The following is an 18487-nucleotide window of genomic DNA, read 5'->3' on the forward strand; positions in this document are numbered from 1 at the left end:
AGACTAAATATTGCAGCATTAGCAGATGCTGAGACTAAGACATGGTTGGAAAACCATTTGGAAGAGTGAAAGAACAAAGTCACTTAAATACTTAGCTTCAATAGTAAAGAAGTGTTACTGATAACACAGAGCAAAATAGAGTGAAAGTTCTTCACTACAGATTCAGTGATTTCATATCTGGATTTTGCAGGACACTCCAGAGTTTTAATAATTAGCCTAGTTGTTCCCTTAGTTGGTCAGACCTTGTGTCCTAAATTTGGATTTGATGACATGCTGGTTGGCACAGATCTGGCTTGGTAATAGCAAAATCAATGCCACATTCAGTAAAATGGCAGTGGAACCATTGTATCAACATATGCAGAGTGTTTTCAGTTTGGTGAAATTGCTCACATCCAGGAAAAACACATTTCCACATATTTCTTGAGGAGAGACAAGGATATTCATGATGGTTGTATATCATACAAATAACACAGTCTGGACTCTGTGTGTGTGTGGGTTTTCAGACAATTCGATCCACTGCTCACTTATTCCAAAACAATTAAAATTCAGAATGTGGATCATGTGAGAGAATGAGTATAACAACAGCATAAAAGGAATAAGAATAATATTTTTAAATGGGCAAATGATGCATACTTTAGAAATGCCTTTTAATTGTTTTTACCTCTCTCTCTGTCTCTGTTTCTCTCACCGGAAATAGGGAATGTGAGTAAACACTGAAAATCATCAGGAAAAGACCATGAATGTGAAAGAATAAGATAAAATGAAAGCATGGAATAACTGAAAGTATTTTTCAGCAGGTCCATCAATAATTAAAACCACACTCTTTAAGATAATTTCTGTTTCAGTTTTGCTGACTCCAAAGCACAAATTTAATGTGTTTATTTTTCTTATATTATTTGATCCTGCACTCAGAAACTTGAGCAAAGAATGAAAACCAGATTTAGTTTTTCTCTGGAAAAAAAAAGCTTGTCTCTAAGAGAGAAATGTCCTCCAGAAAAAGGCATGAGCAACAGCAGCGCACATTAATTCAGTCAATGAAAAACTATATTAAAAACATAAAACTACCCAAAGCATACACCATACACCCAAAGTATGTGCTCTCCATCATGGGCACACACAAAGTATTAAAATGTATGGCCAAAAAAAAAGGTCCAGAGATTAATATGAAAATGATAGGGAATTGGTAATACGATTCAAAACATTTTGAGAAAAGCTGCGGTACTGAATAAAGGCTATATTGGAAAAAAAAAAAGGACTTCTCTGAATGTGTTTAGGAATCTTTTATCTGTCCTGCTTTATCAAATTGGTGATATCTTGTTAAGAAATAATAGTTATCAGAAATCACAGCTTCACTCTGCACTGTAGGGCGATGGTGTTAAAACATAGAATGGAGGTATCAGTCACCTGGATTCTATGCTAGCTATGAATTGTGCCCTGCAAGGGTTACTAGCATGTCCTTCAGTCTTAATTGTCCACTGTAGTCATCAATCACTTTCATTTATTTATGTTATTTTATTCTCCTGACTTGCCAATTATTCACATAAAATTGAGCTTTCATAATTTTTAAAGTTAATTTTAGTTGACTTCCTCTTCAGTTTTTTTTCTCCATCATAGGGAAAATCCTGTCTATGCTCTGTCTACACATCCCGTCCCCTGGATCAACTCTCTCAAATACAATTTAGCTTCCTCTTGCTTCCACAGGCAGTTTCTGTTCTCAACACTGTTCTCTGGCACACTAATTTTTGTTTGTCCATTCGTCGATTAAGAAGACTACATATAAGTTTCCAAAATCTAATAACTAGGTTGGCTCAAGATAAGAAATTTATAAAGAGTTCGGAGTGTAAATGTCAAAGTGGCCAGAGTTTGAAACCACAATAATGCAGCTTCATCCTCTTACTTTATCTAGAGATATCATTTCCAGGCCTGTGACTCTTGGTATTTAAGGCTCTGTATCAGCAGGGATTAGCTGCCCTTTTGTACTTTGCTCTATGATGCTCTTTCAGATGGTTTGGATAACTGAACTTCTTTCTGGCTTTTACCTCTAGGTCCCTGGTAATTTCTTTATGTATTGTGAAGCTGCACAAATGTCTCGGAGTGAATTCGCAAGGAGCCAAGGGTCACTCCTAGTGTTCCTCAGTCTCAAAAGTTGGTTTTTAAGGTGCACTCAGAGAGGCCTCATCGTTTATATTCATTGGTCAATTAACACGTCAGAATCTTGGTACTGCACTGAGTTCATAGCCCTCAGCAGCAGAAGCCAAACAAAACAAGGTAGTTTAGAACTATCGTGTCAAGAATACAGTACTCCCTCACTTCTCGCGGGTATTACATTCTAGACGCCCCCCACGATAGGTCAAAATCCGCGAGGTAGGAACCTTACATTTACTTTAGTATTTATATATATTTTAAGGCTTTATAAACCCTTCCCACACACTTATAAACCATTCCCAGTCCCTTAACCTTTTCCACACTTTTATAAACACTACTTATGTTCTTAAACATATTCTACACTCTTAAGCATACAAAACTTTAACAACATATGTATACAGTACTGCAAAATCCCGCGATATAGCGAAAAATCCGCGATAAATACTTAAATATAATATTTTTTAAAATCCCGCGATACAGTGAGGCCGCGATAAGTGAACCGCGATATAGAGAGGGATTGCTGTATACTGATGCTGCTGAGGCCAGACAGAGCGGAGCCAGGAGGCCCTGAGCAGCGTAGAGGTGGCTGGCATCATTTGCCCACCTCCAGCTCCTTCCTTGTTGGTTCAAGCCCCACCCACCCCAGCCATGCTCTCAGCCCTTACACGGCTGGTGCCCACTCACCACTCTCTTTGCAGCTTCAGCACCTTGGCCCAGAACAATGCTAAAACTAGCTGGGCTCAGGGCTTCTGGAGGAATTGGGCAGCCCCTTTCACCTCTCCCGAAGAACAGCCCTTTGGTGAGCCACCTAATCCTCTACGATACTGCGCATACACCTTGAATGGCTGCAGATCTGAGCCACGTACAGACCAGAGTGACTATGAAAGGCTGGCTACCCGAGACATGAGCAACTGCCCGACTGCCTGACAGCTTGTGATTTGGCGGGTATTCCAGCTGGAACCTTGTCAAAACCAGGCATGACATGGGATGGCCTGTTCAATAGCAATGCCACAATTGTGACCACGCTGGTTGCTCCCTGTGCCCAGCATTGCCCTGAGGCCATGATCTGCATCATTTCAAGTCCCATTAACTCTGCCATCTCGATCACATCTGAAGTCTTCAAGAAACATGGCATGTACAACCCCAATAAGATCTTTGGAGTGACAACCCTAGACATTGTCACAGTCAACACATTTGCTGCAGAACTGAAGGGTTTGGATCCAGTTGGAGTCCATGTTTCTGTCACTGGCAGCCATGCGGGGAAGACCATCACCTCCTGGTTTCTCGGTGCACTCCCAAGGTGGACTCTCCCCAGGACCCACTGACAACCTTCACTGGGAAAATCCAGGAGGCCAGCATGGAAGTAGTCACGGCTAAAGCCGGAGCAGGCTCTGCCACCCTGTCTATAGCATATGCGAGAGTCCAGTTTGTTTTTTCCCTTGTGCATGCAATCAACAGAAAGGAAGCAGCGGCCAAATATTCCTTTTGTAAGTCCCAAAAACTGAACTGTCCCTATTTCTCCACACTATTGCTGATGGGAGAAAGGGGCATCAGGAAGAATCTAGGCATCGGCAAATCGCCCCTTTCAAAGAGAAGACGATCATGGAGGCCATTTAAGAGCTGAAAGCCTCAATCAAGAAAGAAGACTTTTAAAAGAACATGAAATGAGAGAGCAGTTAGTGAGCAATCCTTTTCCTTAACTTAGTAACACATCATGTCACTGTAAAGTTATTTCAGATATCTTTGTATTTCGATTTGCTTTGATGATGAGTACTGTATTCACATTACCACCCCTTCCAAATTGTAGGTCAGTCTACTGGTGCCTCAATAAAAGCAGGCTTTGATTTCCTTTAAAAAAAATAGAAACAAAAACAAAAAAGATACTGATACCAGTTAAAGTAGACAGCGCTGACTAATCATTGCTAGTGGGACCAAAACCAGTGACAACTTGAGCCTGATGATAAGTGGACATGAAAGCAACACCATTTTCTTGGTCACCATGTAATGTGCTGAAAGTTAAGGAAGAAACTTGGGATTTTTAAAAATCTCTCAGCAGCCGCGTTGACACAGTTACTTGCAGAATAGGTGAGTCCTGAGAGGCCCGAGAAGATAATGCAGATGCAATGCTTCCTGAACTTTAACTTGTACATGAATCACTACAGATCCGTTAAACTAAAGATTCTGATTCAATAGGTCTGGAGGGAGGCCAGCGATCTGCATTTCTAGCAAACTCTCTGGTAAATCCAGTGCTGCTGGCATCCTTGGACCGCACTTCGGGTAGCAAGAATTGAGAGCACTAGTGATGGAATCTACTGCATGAGCAGATGGGGAGAGGAGGGAAAGATGGGAATGACAGAGAGATAGAACAGTGGATAAATGTGGTTCTGATGAGACAAGCAAGACCTGGGGGGCTTTACTCTTCACAGTGAAGTAACCCTTCTTCATGACTTCTCAAGTAGTTAGAAAGTTTAGTCATTAAAAACTATATAGTGCTATTTGATGTTTTTCCTGAACATTGGTGAAGAGGCTGACATTTGTACCTAGGGTGTTTAAGGGTAGCATTGAGCATTTTAGTTGTAGAACCACTGAAAGAGAAGAACAGAAGAAGCAAGAGTTTGGGAAAGGATTTTTGACTCTGAAGAAACATGAAATAAGATTCAAACAAAGTTTACCTACATCTCCCAGGGAGCAGAAGGCCCTAGCTGACATCTGGATTATAATAATATAACAATTATAATTAGTGCTTACCATATGCCAGACATTACACATTATATAAATTACCTCATTAAACCTCACAACTCGGAGATGTAGGTATCACCCCATTTAAAAAAGGAGGGAACTGAGGTTAATGGCATGCCCAGATCCACAGTCAGTAGGTTCCAGAGTATGTTAACCTTGGTCTGGCCAAATCAAAACCAATTCCTCATATTGTTCACCAGAGAGCACTTAGCACCACAACTTTCTCAAGTAATAAACTAGACAAAACCAAGTATAACTTCTTTCAAGACCTGATGATTTTCTTGCAACATCTAAGATTTTCAAGATCCCTAGATTGATTTTTACAAAGGACATTTTAATTTGTGAGCAGACATAACTTCTCTTTTGCTCACATTTATAGAATTATTGTAATCTCCACAGGAGGGGTGGGTGATGTGAAACAGTAAATTAAGGAAAAGTTAAAAAAGAAAAGATTCAGGGAATGACAAAAAGCACCGATCTTCATATGGTTCTGATACTTCTACCTATATTTGTTTGGATCCAAATTAGCTGACATTTGAATTTTGACAGACTGCTGACAAATCACGCAGCACTACGAACTCTCTTTACAGACAAATTTTAAAAGGTGAAATGTAGAGGTGAGAGCTACACTGAAATACAATTCCTAAGAGGATCATTTTTCCACTAGCCTCAGTCCCCTAGCATTGCTGACATTTAAGACCACCTTTTGGAAATTCCAGTGCGAAATAATTAACTGCATTATTCTACTTGGAAGTATGAGTATAAATTGCTCCACTTACCCTTTCTACTTAAGCCTTTTTTAATTTCAGCCTTTCCTTCAATTAAATTTGAGCCATCACTATACTTGAGATGTATACATTTGGGGTTCACTTCTTTTCCCATTAATAATGTGAATCCTTCAGGCTGCAAAGGAGAGGAGGGACCAAACTTTCTAACTAAAGAGGACTTTCTTATACTACATAATCCCTATCAGGAGAACACTTGCAAAGGGCTTCCAGCCACAACTTTGAGACTGCGTATATTACAAAAAATGAACACATGGGAGAGAATACAACATTGCCAATCATCATGGATGAAAATGTTTCTGAGATGAGAAACTGACCCCGTTGCTGTCTAATTTGGGAAGAGGGAATGTTATAGGCAGGCATTTCTTCACATTTTCTATCTAGTCACAAGTCTAAGAGTAAAACGTTTCTTTGAAAACTCACCAAGAAGTAGGTTTCTTTGAAAATTCACCAAAGCCCTGGCTGCTGTGGCTCAGTGGATTGAGTGTTGACCTGCAAGCCAAGTGTTGCTGGTTCAATTCCTAGTCAGGGCACATGACTAAGTTGCACGTCAGGTCTCCAGTTCGGGGTGCAAGTGAGAGGCAACCACACAGTGATGTTTCTCTCCCTCTCTTTCTTCTTTACCCTCTCTCTAAAAATAAATAATAAACAAAGAAATAAATAATTTTTTTAAAAAAGAAAACTCACCAAGAAGTGCACAAAGATGGCTTTAGAGTAAAATCTAGTCACAAAAGGAGGCTTAGCTAATGAACTCCAAAGAGTGAACAATTGTCCACGGTGTTTCCTGATGATGATGATTTAATCTCTGCTCTGACTTCCCTTGGCTTGTGTTGAAGTCAACGCCTAAGTCATGATTCAACACTAATCCCCTTCAAGCTCCACCAAGTATAAGCTAAACCTGCTCATCCCACCAAAGTATTCAACTATTCAGGGTAACCATTTCTCAGGCTTCCAGTGCTGCATTTCAGTTCAGTCCTCAACTGTGGTGCACACCAGGAGAGATGGAGAAATGATGTGTCATGCTGATGGTGGCCAAGGATAACTGAAATGCTACCAGGATGATAATATGGTGGTAGGTGAGCACTTGCTTTAGAGTAACCAAAAGCTTCAATTTATAGTTGTAGCAACAAGGAGAGAAAAAGTTTTAAAATGCAGTCATGAGATGCTTGAAATGCTTACACTGGGTCATTTCTCCACAAAGCTGTAAGTGACTACAACAATAACATGTAAATATGAAGGAAGACCTGCGCCTATAAGTGACTGTTATTAAGGAAATAGAGGCTTGAAAACATGGAAGAGGCATTTAGATTTAGTCCCACTGCAAATATTTTAATTTTCCCTGTATTTCCTACCTCCTGGGCACCCAATTCACACTCCTTTCATTACAATAAACATATTTATTTAAAACTAATCATCCTTCAACTCCAGTGGCCTCTTGTGTTTTCACTTCCATGATTTATTTCTTTTCTTTGTGGGCGAGTAAATTATTATGGTCATAGCTACTACTGCGAAACAATTAACTTGAAATCAAAACATGAACACAAAATGTGAGTGTGCTGTTACTGACTTAAATAGAACTGAGTCAACAATATCACACATTTTCAATTGGAAAAGATATTGCAAAACAATGGAATTTAGTATTCTGAAAGTGGAATTCTTCCTTTCCATCAATGTTCTTATTTTTTAAAAATAATAAACAGCAATTATTAGTCAAAATTATTTGTGATAACTCTAAGAAAAGAACAACACAACAAGAAATCTCAATAATGCAATACAGAACATACCATAACCTGGAACTCTCTTGGATATGATTAATTATCATCAATATCATGCGGGTCTCATTATATAATGGTTTCACTCCCATCAGAACTCTTCTAGCGTGGACCTCAGGAATGAAATAGAGTAAAGAGAGTAAACCACTGAAGTATTCTTTGCCTCTAATTTCTAATGTACTTTGCCAACATTATCTGTTACACTGAAAAAAAAAGTTGGTGGATATTTCTAATCTTTGAATGATTAGTTTGTTTCCCTCTCCATTCTATCCCTTCCTTTCTGAGAGCAAACAGGTCTAACCAGTGTACGTCTGGATGTGACCCCAGTGCTGCAGGTCCTGTGTAGGAAGGCCTTTTTAGGATCTGGGAAGAGAAGCAGGACTCAAAGAGCAGAGCAATATGGTTTGTCCCCAATGGATGGAGCCTACTCTATATGGATGGTGACCTGGATTCAGAATAAACTGGAGGACACCTCCCCACTGCCTACCTAAAGAAGGGGTAGAAGAGGCTGCTGTGACAATGTCAAGACTGGTGACTTGAACCATGTATGAGATTTGCTAGGCTCATTCCTGAAAACAGTCAGTTATTCCTGTTTAGTCGCTAACAGATTAAGCCCCCTCTGGTTGACACCAAACCACTGAATTTGAGTAGCTGTACATTTCAACTGCTAAGCAGATGTAGAGATGGTGCCCTTGCTGACAGACCGTGTGAGCAAACATGACATTTACTCCTCTTTATTTTCTAGAGAATGTTCAAAGTCTGGAACACACTCCCCTTCCCCCTCTCCTCCACACCCTCCTCTACCTCCCACCACAACACATTTTTACTTTTCTGATGAATTTCCCAATCTCTTCCATCCAACCTCACCCCTCACAATTCTGTCCCAATTTTCTGGCCTGATTCAAGTTATGGGTCTGATCTCTTCCTTTACTTCAGAGACTAAGGAATGGCTCCTTCCTGCTTTTCCTAGGCTGCACCACTCATACAGAGTCACACATCAAAGTTCTGTGACTCCAATTTCCAACATCATGGAGCTCTTACCGTTAGTGCAAGAGAGAGAGAGAGAGTTAGGGCCCCTAGACTTTGCCCCATTGAGGTCCAGGGATAAAGGTAACTATTGTGACATGGTGCCATAGGTTAGGCTCAAGTGAAAGAGGGGACCTCTGGCCTTTGTGTGACACTATAGTGCAGGGCCGACAAAGTCACAGCCTCTAAGAGATCATCAGTAAATCCTCTTGAGTCAAAGACTCTTCTTCACATACTATTTCTCAGATAAGGTTCTATTTGAATCCTTGTTTCTACCTATCTCCTGCACACACACATACCTTAGTTGTCACCTCATATTCCACTTCCAGTCAGATAACTTCTTTTTTGTAGGTTTTCATTCCATGTTTACTAATTGCTGAAATCCCTCATGCTACTTTTTCCATCTTTAGGGTAAATGCAGGTCCACCATCTCGTATCTGAAACTTTGGGGGCTAGCCGTGTTAAGGAATTCAGACTCTTTCAGATTTTTGAAGTAAACTATAGTGCACATACTGTGAACTAAACAACACCCAACAAGGTGTGTGGCTCCATATTTATTCACACTAAGTGGGATAAATCAAAAATAAATAGCTTCAGATCAATTTGAAATTGAGTTTTCTACCAAATGACTTTCCAACAAACTTATGAAAAAAAAAAAAACTTTTGTCTTGAGAGCTTTTCATTTTTTGAAAGTTAGTAGTAAGGATGGTTGATCTGTTGTCAAAATTCTAGAAATAATTAACAGAGGAATGGAGTGCTTTAGGAGAATTTGGTTTTTTGTTGTTAAAATGGCTTATTTTTCTAATTTTGGAGACAGTACAGAGACAAGTTTGTAGGTAGTACAAAGAAGGATGGAGTCACTCAAGTGAGCAGTTGAAAACAAGCCAGAAAAATGAAGCAAAAGGAGGGTGGGGGCGGCAAGAGTAGGGGTGGAGGAGAAGGAAAGCCCAATTTAGAAGGAACAAAGATAAAGAAAAAATATCAGCTGACTAGAAATGGAACTTATTAAATGACAGGTGATAGAACTTGAAGAAAAAATATGTCTTTATAACTTCAAGGACATGGTCAAGAAATTTTCTTAAACATTATTTTCAAAAGTACATTATAAGCCCATGAACATAAAACCAGGTAATAGAAAACTATCACAAGCCTGGTCATCCCTATTAATCATCCTGGTTTTTAATTTTTCAGTGTTCCATTAGCAACCATTTTAAAGGAGAAACACTTAGGCTTCTTCCTCCTTGGGAGGTTGGGAGGCCAAGAAGCCTGTTAAAAGTTACAGGTTAATGAGATCAGAGGGCTCTAGGTATTCCTTATTAATGGCAATAAATATAGCAATTGAGGGGTAGGGGAAAGTTACCAGTTCTCTAATTTCCAAATATAAGAAAATTATGGGTTTCAATTTCACAGTGGGTTCTTTTTCTCAAGTCATTTGACACTAATTATTTTTTATAATCAAAATGTTGCTTGGAGCCGTTGGTTGGGATGTGGTTCCATACACCAAAACACTGTGGATTCAATTCCCGTTCAGAGCGTCAGTTTGATCCCTGGTCAGGGCAGTCCAGGAGGGCCCCCGGACTGATGTTTCTCTCTCTGTCTCTCTGTTTCTCCCCACCTCTCCCCTCCCCGCCCCCCCTCTCAATCTCTCTCCCTTCTTTTCTCTCTAAAATCAATAAATATATACTCAGGCCAGATTTTTTAAAATGTTGCTTGGGTCAAAACTGTAGTCAGCCCCAAGGAAAGATGTGGTTAGAAGGAAAGAAATGGTTAGTGACAAAAACTATGAAATCCTGCAGTGTCAAGGACTGTGTTTTCATTAAAAGAGAGAAGGCATGTCTTCTAGTCTTCAGATCTTAATCACTATTTTGAGTTTCTCATCATATTTTCCAGATGACCCACCAATCACAAGCTGACTTAGTTAATTATAGAACTGCGAATTCAATTTCAAGAGGTGTTTATTTCTCATGTATAGATTTAAAAAATTAGAGCTTCTCCTTAAGAACAGGAGCAAGGTCATATTTGGCTGAATCTTTAGCCCACAGTGCACTGCAGGTGTGCAATACATATGTGTAGATTGATTACTTAAAGATATGCCACTTTTCCTATGCCAGGCCCTGGGCTAGGTCTTGTGGGGAACAAGACCAGGTTAATGCCCAGGGAGGAATTCAGATCCAACTTGGCATAAGGCAAAGCGAAAAGAATAACGGTTTTAGTCAACACCCAATCAAAGAAGAGAGCAGCGGGTAAGCAGTAAGACTTCACATTTTGCAGGAGCTTTCAATCCCATTTTAGCGCCTGGGCATCGCCTTTCATAGAGGGCGTGAAAGGAGGCGAGTGCGGAGAATAGAAGCGACAGCAGTTTTAGAGGGAAAGTTGGGAAAATAGGGAAAACTGAGGGATTCCTGGGTCCCAGACTGGGTCCGTCCTGGGTTTGACAAGAGAGGACGAAATACCTGTTGTCACGTTTCTTCTCCTTCCTCCAAATCCCCCAACATAAGAAACTGACAGGGCGGCAGTGAGGAGTGGAGGTGGTGTTACATCACTTCTTACTCCAATGGCTACAGCCCAGGAAACCTAGGAATCCACAGCTGACGCCTTCTAGAAAAGGACCCACTCTAGCCTGCAGAGAAAAGAAAACCCACGTGATGGCTGAGGGTGGAGGCGGGAAGCAAGGCGACCCCGGAGCCGGCGCGGCCCGGGGCAGGGTTGGGGGCCCGGCAATTTTGAGGAATCGCCTCGCGTAGCCGGTTGGGGGCAGGGGTCTCGCACTAGGGTCCTCACGCGCGCGGAGCACCACCGAAGAGAACTAGCTCTGAGCGCTGTGCGCGCGAGGGGCCGAGAATAGGGACTCGTGAGGCGCGCACCGAACAGGGGCGGGATGGGGCGGGGCGGAGCGGGCGCTAGCTTCTTGCGCCTGGAGCCGAGAGCCGAGCTTGACGCCGCCCGGGTGCGGACCGCCGCCCCGCCCAGCTAGGCAACTGCCTCCCGCTGCCCGGGGAGGGGCCGGGGCGGAGCGATCCGGGCTGCGCCTGGGCGGAGCGGGCGCTGGCGCGGGATCGGTGGCGAAGGATCGTGGTGGGATCAGCGTCGCTGCGGCTACCGACGACCTAGCCCCGGTCGGCCACCTCCGCAGCCCAATTTAGCTGCGGCGGGAGGCGCGAAGTCCCGAGGGAGCGAGCCCCGCGTGCGGCGGCGCGGCTGCTTCCCTTCGAGGGAGGTCGGGCTCCCAGCTCTCCGGACCCGCCTGGCGTCCTCGCCTCCCGCGGGCCGGCCGACTGCGGCGCCCGGGGCATGGCTTCGGCGGGTAGCGGCATGGAGGAGGTGCGCGTGTCGGTGTTGACCCCGCTGAAGCTGGTCGGGTTGGTGTGCATCTTCCTGGCGCTGTGTCTGGACCTGGGGGCCGTGCTCAGCCCGGCTTGGGTCACGGCCGACCACCAGTACTACCTGTCCCTGTGGGAGTCCTGCCGGAAACCCGCCAACTTGGACATCTGGGACTGCGACTCCACGCTCAGCAGCGGTGAGGGCCCGGCGCGCCGCGACCCCTGCTTCCCACCCCGGACTGCCCCGCGTCCCACTGCCAGGACCGCCACCACTTCTCTCTGCATCTTTTGTGTCCCCTACCCTTATCTGCCCCGCTCCATCTTAGCCTTTTGTGGATCCTCGGGCTCCAGTCGTCTCCCTGATGTCCACCCCCTCCCCTGTACCCTGGTCCTAGTCGCCAACCAAACCCAATGCGACGTCCCGCGCACTCTCCCTCCTCCGGTGGCTTTTCCTTGGGCTCTAGAGTAACACGGGTGCTCTTTTGGGCAATTGTTATCATTTAAGGAGAGAACCAGGTGTCTGTGTTAAAAATGAAACGGCTTCCTCACCCCCTTTAAAAGATAAAGCAAAAACGCTCCAACTCCACCAGGATGCCATGGGTTCTCTCTTGGTTCGGCGCCTTTTTCTCCCTCCTCTCCGCGGGAATCCGCCCTAGTTTACCTCTTAGTGCCGGCGTTCCTGCCTCTTCTACTCCACTTTACGTGGCTTTCCCCACAAGAAGTTTAGGTTCGGACTTTATTTCCTGCATTTTTGAGGGATATGGACAATTGGGAGAGGGACAGGCTTCATTTCCTTTTTTGGTGACACCGTCGTTGATTGTGAATTGCTCTTCTCTCCCAGCCCAAGTACCTCCTATCCCCTTCAGACCTTTCTCTTAAGGAACTACTCACAGAAGCCTGGAACTTCGTACCTTTTTCAGCCAGCACTGAAAGCTGCAGTTGGATAGAATGGAGGGTGGATAGAAGGTAGTCACGGGAGCTACCGTACCCCTGGGGGCTTTATTGCCGTACTCTCTTTTTGACCCCCAGTTGCCTTCCCCTGCGCCCCGGTTATGCCTGTAGCAGAAATGCCAACTTCCGATTTCCTGCTGCAAACCCTTTCCCTTGCTAATATTGATTATTTAGCTGCTTTCAGTATAGAGAAAGGGGAGTAAAGGGAGAGGACCTGCCCGTGATTTTACACTTACACACACTCCTGAGAAACTCATTAAATTTCTTCATTCAGTTTCATGGCCTTGGGACTACTGTATTTATAAAGCTTTACTGGAAACATTTCCAGTTCCAAGAAAGTTGAAATAGCACAAAATCCACAAGAATCTCGTTGACTTTTGTCTTTGGTTTCTTGGTATAAGAGAAATTAGTTCACTTAGTTAAGATTCTTCCATAAATTTGATTTTTCTGTTTACAAAAGGCTTTTTCTTTGATATTTACTCAAAATTCCCATTGAAAGATTTTGGCTTTGTTGCTTAATTCACTGTGGAGGGGACTGGTTGGCAGCAGAAGGTCAACATTTAGGTCTTTTAATTCTTTCAGGGTTGGTTGTTTACAACTAAAGATGAAATGAATTCAGTAAAATGCCTTTCTTCAGTAACCAGGGGATCCAAGTAAACTTTGGGGAAAATATCTTTTCTTTCCCCTCTCCAATAGAAATGGAAATTTATGTAGGAATGCCAGCTTCAGCGAGTCTCCTTAGCAACAAGAGTCTTTTGCCCCTTTCCCACTGTCTCCTGAAATAATAGCCCCTGATTGCATAAAGACTTTTCTGCTAGGTTAGGGAAACCAGCTTCAACTCCCATTTTCTTTTCAGGCCTGGATCCTTTTCTCTTGGCCAGGAATGTGGGGTATGGGGAGAAGCCAGTTCGGGTTTGTTGAGCAGTATGCAGTGCTTGCTAATCTCCCCCTAATTGCCTCCATACCCATTTATCTCAGCCTTTTTTTCCCTCTCCCTAGGCCAGGAAGTAGGGAGACAGGAGCTTAACGCAAAAATGTTGATAATAGGACTGGGCAAGGTACAAATCAAGAAGCAGGTACAATTTCTGATGTTTTCCCTCAAGCCGTTTTTCTGCCCTCTTGCTCAAACTCATACCCCAGCACTGATTTTTATTTGGGTTCTTGAATATCAGCTTCGGTTTTATTTTGCTTCCAAAATAGTTTATATCCTAGAAAAAGTATACTTCATCAGCAAATGGGGGGTGGGGAGAGGAGTAGAGATGGTATTTTTGAGGATATCTGGAACAAGTTGTTGGCTTTGTTTAGCAGCAGTTCATTTTTGCCTCCCCAAGGTGGTGTGTGCAGGGGTGGGGGAGAAACAATATGGGAAATTGCTCACGCTCCCCACTTTACAAAATCAGTTTTCTTCAAATGTTCTGTGGACTTAAAGCTTCTGTCCACCAGTGTTTTGAAACGAAGGGGTCAGCTTGAATCGGAAACGAGCAGTGCTTTTCTTGCCTGTTCCAAAGGGCCAGCAGCTTTTCTCAGTCTGTTTGCTGTGTATATGTAGTAGCAGAAAGCAGGGAGACAAATGTCTCCTCTGAAGATTTGAAGAGATCCACTTCATTGTCTCTCAAAATGAATTATCTTGGAAAGAACGAAAAGGGACAGTTTTACAGAAGGCCATTCACCAGGATTTTCAGGGCTTAATTGAAAACCTTTGTCTTAATTAGAATTAAAACTGCTCAGAAGAGGCCAGCTTGTATTTACAGAAGGGAAATTTCAGGAATGTTTCTACTGACGCTGACAACAATCTGTCCTACTTAGGCCCAGATCCTACAGAAACTTTGCCCTCAACCGTTATTTTTAAAGCTGCATTTTAATGTTGGTACCACGTATGCATCGTTTGCTGCTTATAACCTGCTTTATGGTTCTAAGCTAAAGCAGAGCCATGCCTTTTGTGTCCTGGTGTATTGAAGGTTTCGTCAGCACTTCTGGTCCAAACCAGTAATCCGGGTGTCAGTCCGTGGTGTCCCAATTCAGTGTATGGGGGTGGGGAAGGGCAATCCAAGCATTTATCTTACGATTTAAGTTTTCCAAAAGAGGCAAATGAGAAAATGGCTAATTGACTGCCATTTGCAGTGGAAACAAGCAAACAAACAAAAGAGTATGCTTGTTAGGAAGTTTAGATAGACTCCGTGGTACTTACATGGCTGCTGGCCATAGAATTTCTTTCTAAGGATAGTTTTCCCCACTACTGATTTTGGCTTTTAATAAATCCTTTTAATGCATGTTCAGTCTTTTTTTTAATGATAGTAATGTTTTAGAGTTTTCCTTAGTCACACTTAGTTGTGATAACTTTTTAAAGGAATGTATTTGTTAGGGTTTCACAGCCATAGTAATTACAGGAGAATCCTATGTACAAATAGGATTACTCAAGCGTATACAGAGTCTCCTGCCCTGAACTTCATATCAAACGTGCCATATAACCTCCAGGGTGATTTTACATTTATTCTGTAAGATTTATAAATATGTAGCTGTTTCATATAAAGCAGATTGTCTTTTTTATAAAGTGTGCGTGTAGATGTTTGTGTGATGTATTGACTAAGCAAAAACATGCAGATGACCAAATGAAATAAATTTTACTGCCTGTAATTTTGGGTTGGGATGTAACAAGTGTGTTTGTCTATTTTTCCATACACAAAATACTTGATCAAGTAGTTAGTGCCTTTTCAAGGAATATTGTTAACATCATTCCTGTACTGTACTAAAAATAGCTGCATTTGTAACATGAGTCACTGGCGGTTTTGAAATGGCAGTGTGCCGTATGCTAATAACAGGTGAATATTATTATTTTCAGTTGACAAGAGCTGCTTTTAAGAGTGCTTTATATGCAACTCCTTTTTTAAGTAGTAGTATGAAAATCCACTTTAAAAGGCATTATAAGAAAACCTGTCTTGGGTGGTAATTTAAGGTAAACCGAACTGCTTAAACACATGAAAATCTTAGAAAACCTGAAATGCAGTACTTCTGAGTTCATCTGTGCATATTTTAAACCCATACCTTAATTGGGAAACGGCATTTCATTGGGAAAGCTCAGAGTGTAGTTTACTCCGGGGAAGGTTCGGCTTGTTGCTTAAAATGAGTTGAAACTGGCGTATGTTTACAAGTAGCTCAGTAAGCCTGGAAGTAACAACAGTTATACCCTTTTCTGGCTTCCTGCAAAAGAACATAAATAGAGCAAATGCTGTTGTTTTCTTGTTTTTTGTTTTTTTTTAACCTGCACAGTTTAGATGGGTGGGAAAATTATACAAAGAGTAGCACTTAGCACCAAAACTTTCTCACATAATAAACCAGAGAAAACCAAGTATAACTTATTTCAAGATCTTCATGATGATTTTCTTTTAACAGTTTCTAAGATTTTCAAGTTCCCTAAATTGACTTTTACAAAGGACGTTTTAATTTGTGGGCAGATATAATTCCTCTCTAGCTCACATTTATAGAATGATTGTAATCTCCAGAGAGCCATTTAGATCAATCTTTTGTCAGCTAAGGGATTTGAAGGGTGTGTGAGAAGCCCGGCCTTTCATAAAACACTTCAAAACAAACAAAAATACGTCTTAAGCAACAGATTTTGCCTTCTGTCAGGAATACATTTTAGGAATTTCTTTCAAGTTTCTGTTTAATAATAAGACCACTTAGCAAGACCATAGATACACATCCGGTGCTACTAGATATATTAGTGAAAAGGATTATCAATGCTTCCAAATAAGTCCTGGAAATACATACCATAGTAAACTTCTGTATGAACTCTGCTAAATTATAACATAATCCTGTAGGAGGGCAGAGTAGTCTTGTAAATACATGAGGGTTTGAATTCAAAATGCCCTGAAACTGACCCCTTACCAATCATGTGATCTCATACAACTTATACGTTTTCAAATGGTTTGTTATGAAAATTAAATATATGAAAGTACATGCTCACTAAGGTTGTGTTTTTTTCCTTATTATATATTGAGAAAACAAACCCAAAGTGATTTTTTTTCAATAAGTGAAGGCACTTTACCCCTTAAATGGCAAACCTGCTTTGCATTGAAGTACACTTAGTTTCTAATTTAAATTTTGATACACATTGCCTAGCATTTAACAATGATCTTGGTATTGATAGATCATTATCACAAATAAAAGCTACCTTTTATTCACTGGTCTTACAGGCCAAATATCTCAAGTCTTTCCGATGTCACAACAAACTTGCAAAGTAGTGAATATTATCCCTATACATATACTTTTGAAGAGACCAGGGGTTTTTGTATGTAAACTTTAAAAAGTTCTCAATCAGTGGTAAAGACAGATTTTATCCAAGCGTGTTCCATCTACCAATGCTGGGAAACAAACCACCCCAAAAGTTAGTGGTGTAAAATAACAATTATTTTACTGTACTTATGACTTCTGTTGGTCAGGAATTCAGTTAGGGCATGATGGCTTGTCTCTGCTCCAGGATGCCTGGGGCCATGCATAGCCAAGGGTGACTTGAATGTCTAGGGACTGAAACATCTGGAACTACAGGATTCTCTTACAAATGCTTTCACTGGGTTTGGCACCTTGGTGGGAATAGCTGGGAGACTGGACTAGGCTGGAACTAGCTCTTCTAGTATGGTGGTCTCAGAGTGGTTGGATTTCTTACAGAATGAGTGATTTTGTCCAGAGCCAGGGTCCTACGAGAAACAGGCTCTGTCTGAACTAGCTTGGAAAATCGCAGAGGGGCCATATAGACAGCCCAGAATCCAAGGGAGGACAGTTGGACTCCACCTCTTGATGGATCGGTAACAGAGTCACATGGTCACATTGTAGATGAGCATGCAGGATAGGAGATGCTTCGGGGCCACGTTTACAGCATATTTTGACACTGGAGTCTAGGTGCGTATCTGCATTCTTACCCTGGTGCCCCTGAAGAACAAAGACAGCTAACTATACAGCTTCTTTCCCTAAGGACTTTGAATAGGTATATAAATAATGTTTAGCAAGGGCAAAAACTACCCTCAACCAACACATGGCTTGAATGATTGGTCACTTATAGGCAGTTACTTTAGATTTGGAATCAAATGAACTCAAGAACCTAGCCTGTCCACAAATAGAGAACTTTTTCTTCTCTCATCTTTGATTTGCAGAATCAAATGGCCAAGGCTCAAACTGATTAAGAATCAGGACTGTAATCTGCTACTTCATGTTGCATGATAAAATTTTAGTATTTTTTTAAAAAGTTTTGTGAGTCTGAAGAGATGTTTTGTACACAAACACTAAAGCCTTAAAATTCCAGACAGGAGCCAAGTCTTGTATACAGCCCTAGAAAGTTGGAGTTTCAGAGTTGTTTTTTTGTTTACTTTAAAAAAAAAATAACATAATTCTTCACCTGATAACTGCCCATATACTGAATTGCAGAATCATAGCACATTTGGAGTAGGAAAGATACTAAAAATTATCCTGCACAATCAAATTTATTGCATAGATTAAGAAAAATGAGGCAGGGTGCAATGTTGGTAGATTGTAGTTAGCCACAGTATTTTCACAGGGTGGGTTTTCAAAAATTTCCTGTAATATGATATTTCAGATAACTATCTAGTAGTGTTTGAAGGATTGTTGAATACTGTCATGGAATTTTGGGTGAAGAGGTTAAGGACTACTTGTGAAACAGAGGTCCACTTTTTATAAGATTGTCATCCAAAATTTGATTTCACATAGAATTGTGAATCTTCAGATAAACTCAAATATG

At 41.7% G+C, this 18487-nt stretch overlaps 1 protein-coding gene, 1 long non-coding RNA gene and 1 pseudogene across 2 annotated transcripts in view; 2 read left to right on the forward strand and 1 right to left on the reverse strand.

The window, feature by feature from the left end:
- The first annotated feature begins 2793 nt into the window (after positions 1–2793).
- On the forward strand, positions 2794–3813 carry LOC149991657 (malate dehydrogenase, mitochondrial pseudogene; annotated as a pseudogene).
- A 2285-nt stretch (positions 3814–6098) lies between these two features.
- LOC149991658 (uncharacterized) lies at positions 6099–11076 on the reverse strand. The gene is made up of 3 exons (XR_016508559.1): positions 10921–11076; positions 7454–7554; positions 6099–6300 (listed from the first exon to the last, which is right to left on the reverse strand). It is a non-coding gene; the product is annotated as an uncharacterized LOC149991658 (long non-coding RNA).
- A 436-nt stretch (positions 11077–11512) lies between these two features.
- TMEM47 (transmembrane protein 47) overlaps positions 11513–18487 on the forward strand; it is a 31080-nt gene continuing 24105 nt past the window's right edge. Inside the window, exon 1 of the mRNA XM_090264380.1 lies at positions 11513–11984. Within this exon, the coding sequence (XP_090120506.1) occupies positions 11759–11984 (226 nt within the window). The 5' untranslated portion in view covers positions 11513–11758. The remainder of the gene's footprint in view (positions 11985–18487) is intronic.

Source organism: Furipterus horrens, unplaced genomic scaffold (assembly GCF_987537825.1).
Source record: "Furipterus horrens unplaced genomic scaffold, mFurHor1.1.pri manual_scaffold_17, whole genome shotgun sequence".
Classification (NCBI taxonomy): Eukaryota; Metazoa; Chordata; class Mammalia; order Chiroptera; family Furipteridae; genus Furipterus; species Furipterus horrens.